The sequence below is a fragment of the Corvus hawaiiensis genome, chromosome 4, assembly GCF_020740725.1.
Source record: "Corvus hawaiiensis isolate bCorHaw1 chromosome 4, bCorHaw1.pri.cur, whole genome shotgun sequence".
NCBI classification, from domain to species: Eukaryota; Metazoa; Chordata; class Aves; order Passeriformes; family Corvidae; genus Corvus; species Corvus hawaiiensis.
In genome coordinates this window covers 43,454,001-43,469,346 of record NC_063216.1, presented here as the reverse complement: position 1 = coordinate 43,469,346, position 15,346 = coordinate 43,454,001, and the positions used below count along the sequence as shown (strand labels likewise).

The window sequence follows — 15,346 nt, the reverse complement described above, 5'->3', positions numbered from 1 at the left end:
AAGACAAAATACTGCTGGCATCCACAGAGAGCTAACTATGCCCAGGGCTTAATGACTTAATGCTGCAACTTTGGAAGTGGTTTTTATGCCTGTCATCACCTTTCTATCAAGTGGCATCAAAGTGTTGGATGGAGTATGGTTCCATAAATTTTTAATTGAGAAGTTTTTGGGTGATCTACGATAATAATTTTGCAAGTATAGCTTAATTATATATTTATAGGTCCAATGCTGATGGTACAGAAGGCCAGGGGACAGTTTGCCATTGCTTTCAATGAGCTAGGTCTGTGGGCTAAATACTAACCTCATTTCCTTGTGTACTATCTCCTAAAAGATGTAGAGTTGTACACATCCAAATGAAAGTAGAATTTGTTGCTGTAAAATTAATATTTATAATTTACTTGCCAAAACCTCTTATTTTGAAATACGGGTTTCTGTGGGGATGATGTTGATTCTGGAGGACACACGATTTTGCAGTTTTGTCTCTTTCTTTGTCTAAACTCGTGTGGTACAGCATGCAACAAATTCTGTTAGCTACTTTTTAGAGCTAGCAGGCCTTCTGAAGTTATTGCGTAAAGGTTTTTGATATTTTATTTGTTGATGATTTTGGAAAGTTGAAGCAAATACTCTAAACCTGAAAGCATTGTTGAAGCCAAAGAGAAGATTACAGAGAAGGGCCTTGTGGCTGTTAATTTTGGTTGTTTTAGTTTGGTTCCAGCCGTGGTTGAAATTGTTGCAGTGCAAAGTCAACAGAATTTCAACATGATGGTGCCCTTTCAGGCACATTTTGAACAACTCCTCCATGCTCTTATCTGCTTGTTAGTTTGCTTTTGTGTCAGACATAGTGTTAGTTTAGACTAGGGAGCCTTGTTTCAGTTATTAGCTGTAAGTTTTATATATTCTGTACCTTGTAGAGAATTTTCTATAGATCATAACTGTGACATTCATAAAGATGGCGTCTACTAATAGTGCTAGATAAAGCAGTTTGAGTTCAGAGCTTTTTCAAGACATGCTGGAAAGAGTGGGTACTCACAGATTATAATTTTTTCCTATAAAGCATATTACTCTTTTTTTCCCCTTGAGATTTTTGTTCCCTACCTTGAATCAGTAGGCTGTAATTGTAATAATTATATAGTTTGACTACATAAAAGTAGCTAAAATTATAGTTTAACAAGATATTTTACATCTCTCGAATGTAAACACCTTTATAGGATTAATTTTTCAGCTTTGAATAAGCATATTAACTTATGTACAGATCCATACTATACATGTGCAATGAATTTAGGACCTATACAAGCACAGAATTCTTGCATATACGTGGGAGTCTCATCACTAGTGACAATTTTGGAGTGATCTTCACATTTGGTAAGTCACTTCAGACCACAGGCCCTGTAAAGTCCTTTGACTTTGATACAGTAAAGAGCCATAATCTCTCTGCTCACAGGTACCTGCTCAGTTTATTTTTTCCACCTTGTTGATTACACATTCATGTGATTTGCTTTGTGTTTACACACTGCTGGCAAGTAAGTCAGTGGTGACTCAGTTGGCTACTCTGTGGTTATGATAGATTTATTTTACATGCCCTCACTGCTGAAAATCAGGGTGCTGCAAGAAGGTGCTCAACTATCCTTGAAAAAAATTTTGTTTGGGGCTGTGAAAAACATCTTCAATTTGGATATATTTTTAGCAGCAAAATTAATAGATATTTAAAATTCCCTGAGCTACTTTTCTTCTTTGATCTGTCTGTCAGCTTGACATGAATAGAACTTACACTTTTGTGCTTATGCCTACTATCTTTTTTGCTTCTTTTTTGAAAAGCAGGTTGAGCTAATGCATTGAGAGTCACAAAGCTTTTGGGAGTCCCTTGGCGTTTATGTGATTAAAAGAACATTGAGTTTAATTGCAGTGTTGCTATTAGAAACTGTGATGTTTGAAAACAAGTCTTAGCTATTAAATCAGTTTTCAGTAAATAGATGCAAGAACTTGATTTTCTTTTTAAAATGTTTAGAAAATTAGTGTGGATGCTAATACTTTTGGAATGAAGTCCTAAACATTTTTGCTCTTCAGAAATAAATTTGAAATTAATATGACTGTGAAGAAATAGTGCATTTTTTCCTTTAAATTAGAGTTTTAAAACTTCACTGGCCAGTTGTCCCTGTCTCTTCAATGTGTTTTTGCCTCCACAGTTACAGAACTTGAAAAAGTTCTGAGATCCTTTCAGCCCCAGGAAGCTGTTCCCCTTTCTGAAAATATAGCCTCCCTTCATTAGTAGATACATTAGGACTTTTGCAGCTGATCATGTACACAAGAAGCTCATAACCCTCCTTGGCTAAAATGGCATGGGATGCTCAGTGGCTCTCCTGCATCCCTCCCTACAGTACAGCTATCACAGGCAGTAATTGGCCTGGCAATTAGTGGGGACACAGCCTGCTTCGGGGAATGGCATCACGAGAAGCCCCACACAAGCCTGGTGCCTTCCCCAGGGGAATGACTGTTAGGGAGGGCACCGGGGTCTGTCTCTGGGCTGGCCAAGGGTAGTTACTAAAGAGGCCTCACAGCTTGCAGTAATTAATTCTGACAGGGGACTGGCGCAGGGCAATGATTCAGTAAACTCCTTGCTTCTAAAACTGAGGATTGCCTGTACTGTGATTAGTTGCTTCACCTTTGCTACTTGATAATCTGTGGATTTACTTTACCAGTCTGTCAAAAGCTTCTCCCAGGATAGGTGGAAGAGAATCCTGTGCCAGTTTTCCCCTTTTGCGGTTTCCTTGGAGCATTGCAGCATTTTCAAAAGGATGAACTCTGCCTCCCCAGCCTGAAGATGTTTTCTTGGTATTTCATGGAATGTTGCAACTTAATGCTTTCTCTCCTGAGCCTCCTGCTTAGCATGCTTGCCATGGAGTGGAAGATGGTCTTTTTAGAGAGGGACAAACAATGTTGGACTGGTGCTGAGGTCTACAGGTAACTGTGGTAAATGTGTCCTGAGGATTGAGGAGAGGCTTCTCCTAGGTTTCTGTAGAGATTCTGGCTCTGGATGCTGGGGGAAGAAAACTGTCTGAGGTGGTTCTTGTCTATTCCCTGGATATTCTAAGCAAGGCAATTCTCAGTTTGGGGTAACAGGCCTGGGGTCAAGGACCCATAAAATGAGTATGCTGTCAGGCAAAGGACAAAGATCTCTTTGTATGTGTATTTATTCCAAATTTTGCTCTCACTTGTGCGATGCCTCCTGTCAGTGTTCAAGTCCCTGGCTCTTTGCTGCAGGAATCATACTCTCCAAGCTGCAGTGTAAGCCACAAGGCTGAGGAGAACATTATGGGTTGCCCCTGTTGCCTATAACATCAGGACCATTCTTCCTTTGATAGGTTGAGTTAATGCCAAGTCCTCATCTGTAAGAGTAGCAGCACAAAGATCTGGAAAACAGGAATGGCAAAGCCATAAAGACAGTCCCTGCTTGCAGCCTGTGAATTTTGAAAGATCTTAGTGAACCAAGCCTGTCATATGAGGCAGCATAGACTGAAGTGTGTGGTTGGACAGCAGTGATATGTTTGCTCAGCTTTTTTTTTCCTTTTCCTTTTTGATTTTTTTTTATTTTTAGTTTGACTTTCAGAGGATGCCATCTCTTTTAGTCCCAGCTAATACATCACAAAACCTCACTGTCCCTGTTACGTTATCTGTGTGAAATCTCTGGATGACTGAAATTTGAACCAACAGCTTGAAAAAGAAATGAGTGAATACTCACTTCAGCTAAAATAGGGAGCACTGAACGTGAATTTGTGTTATATGTTGTAAAATAAAGTTGAAAGGAAGTGGCTCATTATTGCACATCATTTTTTCTTAATAACTCCACATGAAATTAATAAACCTTAAACCCTCAGGTTTTAGAAGCTGCTCAATATAAGAGTCAAACGATAGGAAAGAGGAAATAGGAAGGGCAAAGCATTAGGACTTCAATGACTTATGTTTAACAATTATCTAAGCACCAGTTTCTAGTTTCAGTGATCTCATCTTCTTGGCGCATATTAAGCTTCAGCACTGTTAGTTAATTATGTTGAAAAAGCTAAGAGTTCTTTTTCTGGCAGCGTTGAGCAAGTTCAGGCAAGTGTGGTTTTTGGGGCATTGATTTTTCACACCATCTCTGTGGCCACTAGCTTTGGCGGAATTGCTGCCTTGCCAGGAAACACCAGACTTTCTGCGTAAGTGTTGAGGTTCCTGATTCTTCACCTCCAAAGGACTCCAAGGTTTTCAACCGAGATAAAATGAGTGGGCTGGACAGACATCATCTTTGCACAAAGCAATCCTAAATTCAGATTACTTTGAAGTAATTCAAACATGGAGTGGGATATTATGTGACTTCATCTATGTAGGTACTAACTTCTTTTGCAACAGCAGAAAAATCCCAGAAGTGCTTCATCCTCCTTCTTTCTGCTTGCTTTTTAGAGTAGCAAGAGGGCCTCCTTCATGTGAGAATGAGCAACAGAAATATTCTCTCAAGAGACAAAAAATTATTAGTAGGAGCGTTCTCCAGGTCTTATTCCAGAAGTCATATTGCACCTGCAAGGCTGGCAGCTGCCATACACATTGTCTTGTTTTGGTTGGGCTCCCCAGTGTTGGAGGTATACTGTTACCTCCTTACTTGTGCTGCTTGAGGTACGTTTTCTGCTGCCTTACAAACTCATGATGATAATTTTATTTTGGTTACCATTATGAGTTTTTCCTGTGGAAACTCCTGAAAAAAGCATAATTTCAAAGCATTCACAAGGGGTTAAGCCCCCCTGAGCTCACTATAGGCCATGCTTTCTCTGAGTATGGCAAGCCTTGCATTAGAGGAATTTGCATGTAGTGGTACTGTGTGCTGTGACTGTCAACAGAAATGAGAAGGCTGGTGTGAATCTATCCCGGAGTGCTCTAATGAGCAGCACCACATCTACTCAAACTATTGTTTATAAAGAGATTGTTCCAAGCATTCACCCTTAGTGAAAGGTCTGAATGTGAAGCAGTCAGATGAGGGGAAAAAAGAGACTATTGTTAAATATATTCACTTTGAAATCCCCGAAGGAAACCTCATTTCAGTGAACCTAAATGCTTTTCAAAGTGGCAGACTAAACAAAGTTTTTCAAGAAGGTAATCTGAAGAATTTTTTTTTTTTTTTTTAATTTAGAAGTGCTGTTAGTTGTGAATAGGGTCACTGCCTTTTTTGGAGGTAGGTGAATCATCTATAATGAGACTTAGCTATTGAATTTTACTCCTTTTCTGCTTTTGGTCTGTTCACAAGCTCATCATGAGATTTATTTGTTGTTCAAAAATCTCCCTGCATTTCTACTCAATAATGTTCCCACATGAATAGCTGTCAAATAGCTGGTATTGCTTGAGGTCTGCACTCCAATACTGGGCTGTATGGCTAGTTGCCTGGGTTACCTGTGTTACATCTATCTGTTTCTTGTAGTAGAGCATTCCTGATACTACTCAACAGACTGTGAATTTTGAATAATTCAGTCAAATGTGAAATGCCAGCTGGTTTTTTTTTTGGTTGTTTTTTTTTATGACTACTGATGTCTTTGAGATTGAAAAATAAGCGACTATTCAAAAATTTATTTGCACCAGCTCTGAATGAAGAAAGAAAACACAAATGAGATCCACATATATTTCTGAGTTGAGAGTTGCTTGCAATTTGAGCACCTTTTACAGGGGAAATGAAAACACTTTTATTTCATTAATTCTTAGGATTAATTTCTAACAATGGGATTTTTAACAGTCTTTCAATTGTATATAATTATTTATTTATGAGATAACTACAACTATATGAGAGATTTAATCTCTAGGTGAATATTTTTAGAGCTAAAATATCAAAGGACTCCTAAAGAAAAATGAATTAATCTTTGCATGCTGTGGGGATATCACATGCATTTGAATTGAGTGGTCCATTCAAATATCCTTTGAAATATGAAATCCAGTAGAAACAAGGTAAATATATTTTCCTAAGGATATTTATTTGGCACTGGTCTTGCAATTACTTACATATAGTAATAGTTGTATTGTCTTCATGGCAGCTAATTTTATATACATATAAAGTGATTGTTTGTGCTACTACATGTCAGCTTGGGGCTGTAACCCCATGACATTGGCAGTTCATGTAGTGGTGAGTCTTCTGCCCATGTATCAGGATTACAATCATGCAATTACACAATCTCTCATTCTTCCCCCCTTGTGGCAGGGAGCACAAGTGAATCAGCTTTTGACACGCTTGGTGTTCTCAGGACTCATTCTGACAACATTTTTATAAGGTACTTTTAGAGAGCAGATGAAATCTCATACTATACATCATGCTGAAAATTGCCAAGTGAACACAGGTGTCAGTCTCCAGCTATACCATAAGAAAATTAAGCAAAGTGGAATTGCTTGAAAGGCCTTTTTATGAATAAGTCAGGTTTTGTACTGACTCTTTGACTCTGGGACTCAACACCATGCACAAGCTCTTTGCACAGGTCCCAGGAGGGAGATTCTCAAATGCAAAATGATGTGGTGTGAGAAGGGATTTTCAAAGGCTTACAAACCAGACAGGTGAGGAGAATTGAGCCTATCAGACCTTTTTTCCTGCCTTTGAAAATATCTGAGCACCCTCGAATAATGATTTTTTCTGTTAGCTGTCATAGCTGTCACTGATTTTTTCTTTTTCTTTCAGTAGTCCAGTTTATAATGCAGGGCAGTATCTGAATGAAAAGAATAGACACTGTGTTTATCCCGTTTCTTAACCGGAGACCAGGTTTGGAGCTTGCCAGGGCTTATATTCTCTGTATCTTTCCTATCAATAGCAGGACAACCAATCTGACTCCTGAAATCACACACACACTTGGCCAGAGAAGCTACCCCAGTATCTTGTTTCTGACACAGGCAAATTGCAGTCATCTGCAGGACAGTGTATGTCTAAAGCCATACGGTGGTATTTTCATGATGTACTGCTTTAGTTGCCATTGACTTTTCATTCAAGGGCTCTGAAGGAAAAAATCTGCTATATTAGTATTTTATAGCCCTTAATTGGATTTTCCTCTATGCATTTGTTGAATAATTTTTGAACCCATTAGATAATGTTTCATGAGCATGACTATAAAGTATCTTTCATATATTTTTGAATAAATAAGAGAAATAGAATAAAATCATACTGAACACTGTCTTGTGCTCCTGGCACAGTCTTGACTTGTTATAAAAATTATTTCTAATCCCTCATTTGGCACTTTGATTCTTCATCTCATTTTGCTGATTTGACTAACAGAGCATCATTTTAGTGTAAGGCTCTTCGAGAACTTCAGAATTTATACAACATGGAAAGCCACCTTTCCTGCTTCAAGAGCCTGTCCATAGGTTTTAGCAAATCCACACTTCACCCCAAAGATGAGGTGGAACTGAAAGTAAAGACAGATAACCAGATATTGCTGTAGTTTGTAGAGGAACCAAGTATCTGGGGCCACAGTCTAGGGAGTATGCCAGAGACAGGTAAAAGATTTGAAATCAGAGCAGGAGAGCCTGGATACCCCTTTTTGTGCTTGCATTCACCAGCCTACATGTAACAGCAGTGTAATAATCAACTTTGTCTTCAGACGAGGCTTTAAAAAATGTATTCATTTCGACAGCCATTGCTTTGTTCAGTCATTCCCACTCCAGTGCGCTTATCCTGTGTATAATATAGGGTATCACAACTGTAGTTTACCATACAAAGAAGGCATTTACTAGGGTATCTGTGTGTCTGGTCTATAAAAAGTGTCGCTATATAATTAATATTTAAACTCCCTATCAGTATGCCTCGATGTTTGTAGGCTTGAGACACAACTTACCAAAGCCCGCAAGCTCTAGTGCACTGAGCCGCCTTTGTGTGTCTGGGCAGATGGGTGGGGGGAATTGTGTATTGCTGACTAATGATCTGAAGATGGCAGCATTGGGTGAGCTTTGCGCTTTCTTGGCTAAGCAGGGCCCTCTTACAGATAAAATTGTAGTTGTTGCATATGGCAAATTTATAAATCAGCTTTTAATTTGAAGGGCTTTTCTTAATGCTGTAGTTTGATACCGCAAGTTAGTAGTAGGCAGGCATATTGCCATTTATGTGTTTTATTTTTTTAGTTATACTGAGAGTATAAGTCTTATAAATACTAAAGATTGGCTCTCACCAGCAAGTGTTGGCTCATAAATATGACTCCCTTTTATAACATGTAACAATTATAATAACTTTTGAACGAATATAAAAGAAGCTCCCTCTCTACGTACTGTCTATCCATTAAGGAGGAAGTGGAATCAAGTCCTACCTGTCTCATGGACAGGATACAGTTCACCCTGGACGTCAGGGATTGCTCTCTCCTGCACCTGTGTTAGCTCTTTGTCTTCTGCACTTTCCATCCCCTGGAATGCACATCCTTCCCTCCACTGGCCCTATACATTGCTAAGTGGGCATTTGACTTTCTCCTGGCAGCAGCATGACATTGGTTTGGTCTTCTTCAGCCTAAGAGAGGCCAGCAGTAAAGGTGCCCCACATATGGGGACAAAGTTCTGCTCTTACAGATCTAAAACAAATACCCGACTGCTTTTTAGCTGCTGTTGGTTTTAAGAATGAAAGTGAGCATGATCACTGTGTTTTATCAGGAGTCAAATCCTGTTGTATGTCTGTCAGAAAATTAACATTCACATCATAAGAACTACTACCTGATAGGTTCCTTTAAGGAACCTTGAGGAAGAGGGGGGCAAATTCAAAGATGTTGGTGGGATTTAAGTGTAAAGCTGAGTAGTTAGTTTCTGACAGTGTCAGCATGTATACAGCCAGGCCTGTGGCCTACTGATAGTTCTTCTGGCAAAATATTTAGGCAGGGAGGCTAAGTTTGTACTCTTCGTGGTGGGTCTCTCAGCTTCACTCATTACTTCTGTGATGCCTTTGTTATTTTGTGTAACTGGCTGTTTGTCCCCGAGACAACATTTTTGGAAACCAGTTGTCTTGGCTGCCTCCTAAGTGGTGACATCAGCTCACTGGATGTACTGAAAAATTTTATGCCAGCTTGATTTACCTGAGTCAATAGCAAAGCTGAGGTGAAAATTTGGTTTTTTTGGGTTTGTCTCTTTGTTTTGTTTTGTTTGATAATATTGTACTTTCACCTCCCTTCATGGATATCTGTGTTTGACTGCTGTGATGGGATCTGACTTAAGACATTTGAAATCTCTGCAACTGTTCCTTCTTCTCAGCTGACTTAGAAGGTTTGGATCAGACACAGGGTTCATGTTTTTATTCTTTTTTTATTATGCCATTCTGCATAGTGCTATGCTGTATGAATCACTAGATCTACAGAAACTTTTATGAGGCTAAGCAATTAATAATTTCTGAATTTCTAAAGATTTGTTGAACTTAAAATAGCTGTTAATTTCTGGTCTTCTACATTTAACATGATACTCAGTCTGGAAGAGTTGAGAGTTAAGGAGGAAGTGAGTGGAAAAAAAATCATTGTATTAGGATGCATTCTGAAGTTATTTTAAAAAATTAAAATTTAGTCCAAAATATTGTTTTTTTTCTTATCCTAAATTCATATCTCCTGCAAAGACATGTAAATCTTCTAGGTTCAGTGTAGTTATGCCCCTTTGCACCAAACCCAAAACTGTCAGATAACGTAATAAACACAAACATGTACAGGGATATGTGTTTATAGATGCGCAATACTTTCGTATGTTTGAACTCAACTTCCTAAAACCTTCACATGTAGAAATAGTTACTATCTTAATCTCAACTGTTTGATCTAATATCAAAAAGCAATCTTGATGTGTCGTAACAAAACCAAAGTAAAACTCAGTACTATAGGAGTGAAGGGACCATGATCTTTTGCGTTTAGTGGACAGTGGGCCGTCGGTGCTTCTTATGATCTTCCTAATTTGTAACATTTAACTTTGTTGAGTGAGTACAGCAAAGTTGGGTGCAGTACTGTTATGTTGGTTTAGCACATCTCTTTTCTCAGTTTGTCATCTGTTTTACAGGTCAGATACGTTACCTGATTGAATGTAGACCTAAAGAGCAATTGTAATTGTTCAAGTGAATTCATTGGTCAAGTGAATTCATTTGACTGAGTATAAATTTCTTTCTGCAGTTTAAGAGGCCAAATGCCATATTCATTCTTTATTTATGACAGAATAAAATCTAGTGAAGACTAAGGCCACAGCTCAAGAAGGCTGTTAAGTACACACATATAATTAAATTCATTCTAGCTCAAGACGGCGCTTAAGTATGTTGCAGACTTTAACGCAGTATCAGCTTGAGCTTAAAACTGAGTGATCTTAGAGATCTTCAGATGTTCCTAGACAGTCATGCCAACTACCTTGCAGGATTTTATTTTAACACATCTAATTTATTTCTCAAGGTTTCAAATATCTCTGTGGGTTACTATCAGCACCTTTGATACCTAAAAATGATCTTCCTTGTCTGTTCTTAACTGGCCTTGTCTGTTCCTAACTGGCCATTCCTGTGAGCTGCTTGGGTGCCCAGACAAAGAACAAAATCTCAAATTTTTGTGCAAAGCTTCCTTACTGCTGAACATGACATTTCAATTACTTAGCAGCAATAAAATACTTTATCTGAGATTATATTCAGAATAGGTAATACTACAGAAGTGGGACAAACAAGTGAATATGGTACTGATTGTTATTGCTGAAGTGCCTGTTTGCAACTGTTTTATTTGTATCTGAATATCTGTATATCTTACAGTGCTATTTCTTTACGATTGAATTTGGCCTTTGTAAGCAAGAAGGACAACTGCGTGCTTATGGGGCAGGACTTCTGTCTTCTATTGGAGAATTAAAGGTATGTACCCTTAAAGCATAGTCAACTTTAAATCTTAACAATATAATAGTTGAATATAAATATATTGACTTTCAAATAACAGTTAAAATCTCAAGATAAAAAGCTTGTATTTAAAATATGGTATTGACCTAAAAGCTGTGTTTGAAATATCAGCTGGCACTTGAAGCATGAAATGGACTTGTGAGGCCCAAAGTACCAAAGCAACTATAAACTACAAAACTGATTTCTATTTGAATTTTCATTTCTTGTAAAAGGAGGCTCAAGGGTTCTAACAGGTAAGAGTGCCTTGGGCTCTAAAAGCTTTGTTTGGATGAGAAGCACATATTTTTAATACCCACAAAAAAGTGTTAAAAATCAGACATGATTCTGTTCTAAGTAATCCAGTGTACTTGAGTGGATTAATTATTGATATGAAAAGAACAACTTTCATTAAGTTCCTGATTCAGTAGACTACTCATATTAAAAATTAAGGAATATAAAGTCATGTTGAAAGTTGCCTGTGTGACAATACATAGAGCCCTATTCTTTTAAGGATGAAAGTGTTTAACCTTGTATGGTGTGAGTAGTTGTAGTGGATCATTTATTGCCTCTTTTTATGCCCAGAAAACATAGGAAACAGGAAAAAGTATTTTGTCACAACTGTAGTATTTTGGGACATAATACACCTCTCTGTTAGCAAAATAGGAGGGAAGGGTAAAGAGAGGGAGGAGTACTAACTTCAGGGACACAAATGAACTCTTGGTGGCTTTGCAGGTAAACATTTGGATTTAGAAAGCATATATGGAAGAGTATTGACAACTATTTTGCAATATACCTATTGTTTATTTGTGTTTAAACATCTTCCCAGCCTCCTGGGCTGGCTTTCAGTGAACTACCTGGCAGTTTAATAGAAGTATCTCAGTCCCTTTTTGCTGTTTGTTTTACCTGTAACTGAGAATAGTTGTGGTAAAGCTCATTAGTAAGACTGTTATTCTTCCAGTAGTAAAAAATTTGATGAAAATTACCATCTCCAGTATTTTTTCTTTGATTGCATTAGAGTTGCTCTAAGTTCTGTGCATACTTCAGCCACAGAAGCATTCTGTATCTGTCTGGCAAAGCTTTATACACACAGTGCAAAGATGGTTAAATGAAAAGAGATGAACACATCCCACTTGTTTTCCTTTGGCCCAGCAACATTCAGTGCTGAGCCCCAAACTCTGCAGGATTCCATAAAGAATCAGGCCTTTTATTTAAACTAACAGTTAAGGTCACTAGGTGATGACCCTGAAAATTCCTACCACATCATTTACAAAATCTAAGGGCATAAGAAAGAGGAAATGAATAGTCAAGAACATAATAAATCTTCTACCATCAATGTCATAGACAAATGCATTATTCTTGTCAAGTCTGCGTATTTGGTGCCACACATTTCTGATCCCAGACCTGTGTTCTTTGCTCAGCAGTAAACTCAGAGTATAAATACAAAGAATAATCCTTTTGAAAAGCAACTCTAAAAGCTAAATAATCTGCACATTAATGGACTATATTGATCTGCTACAGTGTTGTGGCCAGATATAGATCATAATAATTTTGCCATAAGTCAATAATATTATATATTTTTCTATTACAGTACATATATATTTTGTGGATATGATGCCAGAAGGGACTATTAGATCATCTGATTTGACCTCTTGTGTATCATAAGATACTAAATTTCACCAGATCTTGCATATACCATACTTACTTAAGTTAGACATTTCAGTTACTGAGAAACTAAGCCCTTGTGTGCTGTGGGAACAGAACAGCACCAACAAGTAGACATAGACTCCATGAAGGGACTGATAAGGTGAAAAATGTCCAGAAAGTCTTTGGAAACGTGCTCCAGGGTAGAAAAAAAGGTAAAATTAAGGAAAAAAATGCAAAAAAGTACTAAGTTTTCTGATAAAATGACCATGGGAGAAGCCATTTCTAGACCACAATCCTGGCATGAATGTGCTTCTTGTCAACAAGATATATTAGGCAGGTGCTTAGGAAGGAGAAAGTCTGGGCGCCCATGACTTTGGTACACAGCCTTGCATCAAGCCGTTGTCACTCTCTACTGTTTTTTGGGAAAGCAATCTCCCTCCTAGCACCTACTGGGAGGGCAGATTTCTTCCTTGACCTGAAGGTGTCTGAAAAGTCATGCTAGTAGACTGTTGTTGAGATACTGATTATATTATATATATTATATATTCTGATTGTAACTGAAATCCTTATTGATGGCAGCAATTGCTCTGAAAATGATGAGAACAACACTGGCTATTTCAGTGGTGAGTGGGGATGAATAGGAGACTCAGATTGCATGGCCATGACGTCTCCCCCTCATGCGTGCAACACTCGTACTTCTCATAGGTGTCAGAGTGAAGACAGAAAGTTATTTCCTTTCAGAATTAACTGCTGCCATACTTTACACGGGGGTGACTGTGGCCCATAGAAGAAGTTCAAATACTTCCGTATCTCTGTCACTAGGAAGGCAGATCTTGAAATGTTGAATTTTGTTACCTTGACTTTAGAGTCATAGAATAGTGTAGGTTGGAAAAGATCTCTAAGATGATGAAGTCCAATTGGTAACCCAGCACTGGCAAATATGCCACTAGGTCATATCCTCAAATGCCATATCCACACACCCTTTAAATACATCCAGGGGATGGTAACTCAGCCACTTTCCTGGGCAGCCTACTCCAATGTTTGACAACCATTTCAGTGAAGAAATTTTTCCTAATATCCAATCTAAACCTCCCCTGGCACAACATGAAGCCATTTCTACTTCTCCTGTCACTTGTTACTTGGGAGAAGAGATCAACACCCACAATCTCCATGCAGGTAACTGTAGAGAGTGAGAAGGTCTCCCCTGAGTCCCTTTTTCTCCAGGCTAAACAAACCCAGGTTCCCTCAGGTCCTCATCATTGTGCTCCAGAACCTTCCCCAGCTCCACTACCCCTGTCTGGACACCCTCCAGCACCTCAATGTCTTTCTTGTAGTGAGAGGCCCAAAACTGGACACAGAACTTGAGGTGCGGCCTCACCAGTAGAGAGGGACGATCACTGCCCTGGTCCTGCTGGCCACACTACTGCTGATACGGGCCATGATGCCACTGGCCTTCTTGGCTACCTAGGCACACACTGGCTCATGGTCAGCTGCTGTTGATTGGCACTCCCAGGTCCTTTTCCACCAGGACACTTTCCAGCCACTCTTCCCCCAGCCTGTACTGCTGCTTGGGGTTGGTGGCACCCAAGTGCAGGATCTGGCACTTGGCCTTGTTGAACCTCAACAACGGGCCTCAGTCCATCAATCCATCCTGCCCAGATTCCTCTGCAGAGCCTTCCTGTTCTCCACCAGAACAATGCTCCTGCCCAACTTGGTGTTCTCTGCAAATTTTCTGAGGGTGCACAGGCATTTTTTATTAATATGCTTTTGTGAGCAAGAAGAAAAGCCTTTCTCCAACTGCTATCCCTATTAGCTCTCTTTTCAATGCAGCACTATGCACAGGAAATAAAATGGTGGCCAATTTTATGTATAATTTGTATAAATTTCTAGAAATACATGAGTCTATTAGCACGGTAGAAATGGTGAGCAATATTTGGGCTGTCTAGAGGAGTGAATGGCTTGTTCAGTCATCCCTGTTTCTGTGCTACACTGCTCCACTGCTCCACTTTACAAATCTGGTTAATAGCTCTAGTAACAAAGAACTGTAAAAGCTAGAGAAATGTGGGCAACAGCCTATCAATATAGGATTACCTTGAAATCTTTTTCCCCACTTCGTATTTAGAATAAAATTTCAGATAATGAAAAATGCATCTCCTGATATGCATGCTATGGAAACATCAAGTAAAAAAAAATTAAAAGCACAACAAAATAAGGAGAAAGAGAAGATTAAAAATGAAGCCTGGGGGGGAAAGAATAATACAGTTAGTAGTTATACAATATTCTGCCTAATATAGTCAGGTTAACTCTAGCTAACACTATTACACAGTATGTATTTGGGGCTTAGAGATAAGGTGGAAATAATGTACATTTCAATTATTAAAACTATTTCTAAAAGGCAGTTCAAATGTCTTCGGAAACTTTAATCCATTTACTTTGTGTCAGGCTCTCTTGAACTCTTTCATTAAAGGAGACTCCTATCAACTTCAGTTGGCTGTACATCGAGTCATGTATCTCTGTTGTATGCTTCTACATTGAACAGAGACGTAGACTTAAAATCTCTCTTTATAAATTTTTAAAAATCAAACACTGTATCCAATTGTATTATTTTGTTTTAATGATAATTTATTTTAAGAAATGCCAGCATTAGAATTTATAACCAAAAAGATTCAAAGGCAAATTTTGGCTCTGTTTTCTGAAGAGGATGAAGAAAACAACACCTGGATCCCAGATGCTCATTTAAAGACTCTAAAAAGAGAGTTTTTTCTGTATTTTTCTAGACAATATATAAAATTATACTGTTGAACAAAATTTTCTGGTAATATCATGACACTGTCTGATTCCCAACTTATTTTGTAGATAAGCAGGAAA

At 38.5% G+C, this 15,346-nt stretch overlaps 1 protein-coding gene across 1 annotated transcript in view; it reads left to right on the top strand.

The window, feature by feature from the left end:
• TPH2 (tryptophan hydroxylase 2) overlaps nucleotides 1-15,346 on the top strand; it is a 50,934-nt gene that overhangs the window by 31,251 nt on the left and 4,337 nt on the right. Inside the window, exon 9 of the mRNA XM_048302666.1 lies at nucleotides 10,718-10,813. Within this exon, the coding sequence (XP_048158623.1) occupies nucleotides 10,718-10,813 (96 nt within the window). The remainder of the gene's footprint in view (nucleotides 1-10,717; nucleotides 10,814-15,346) is intronic.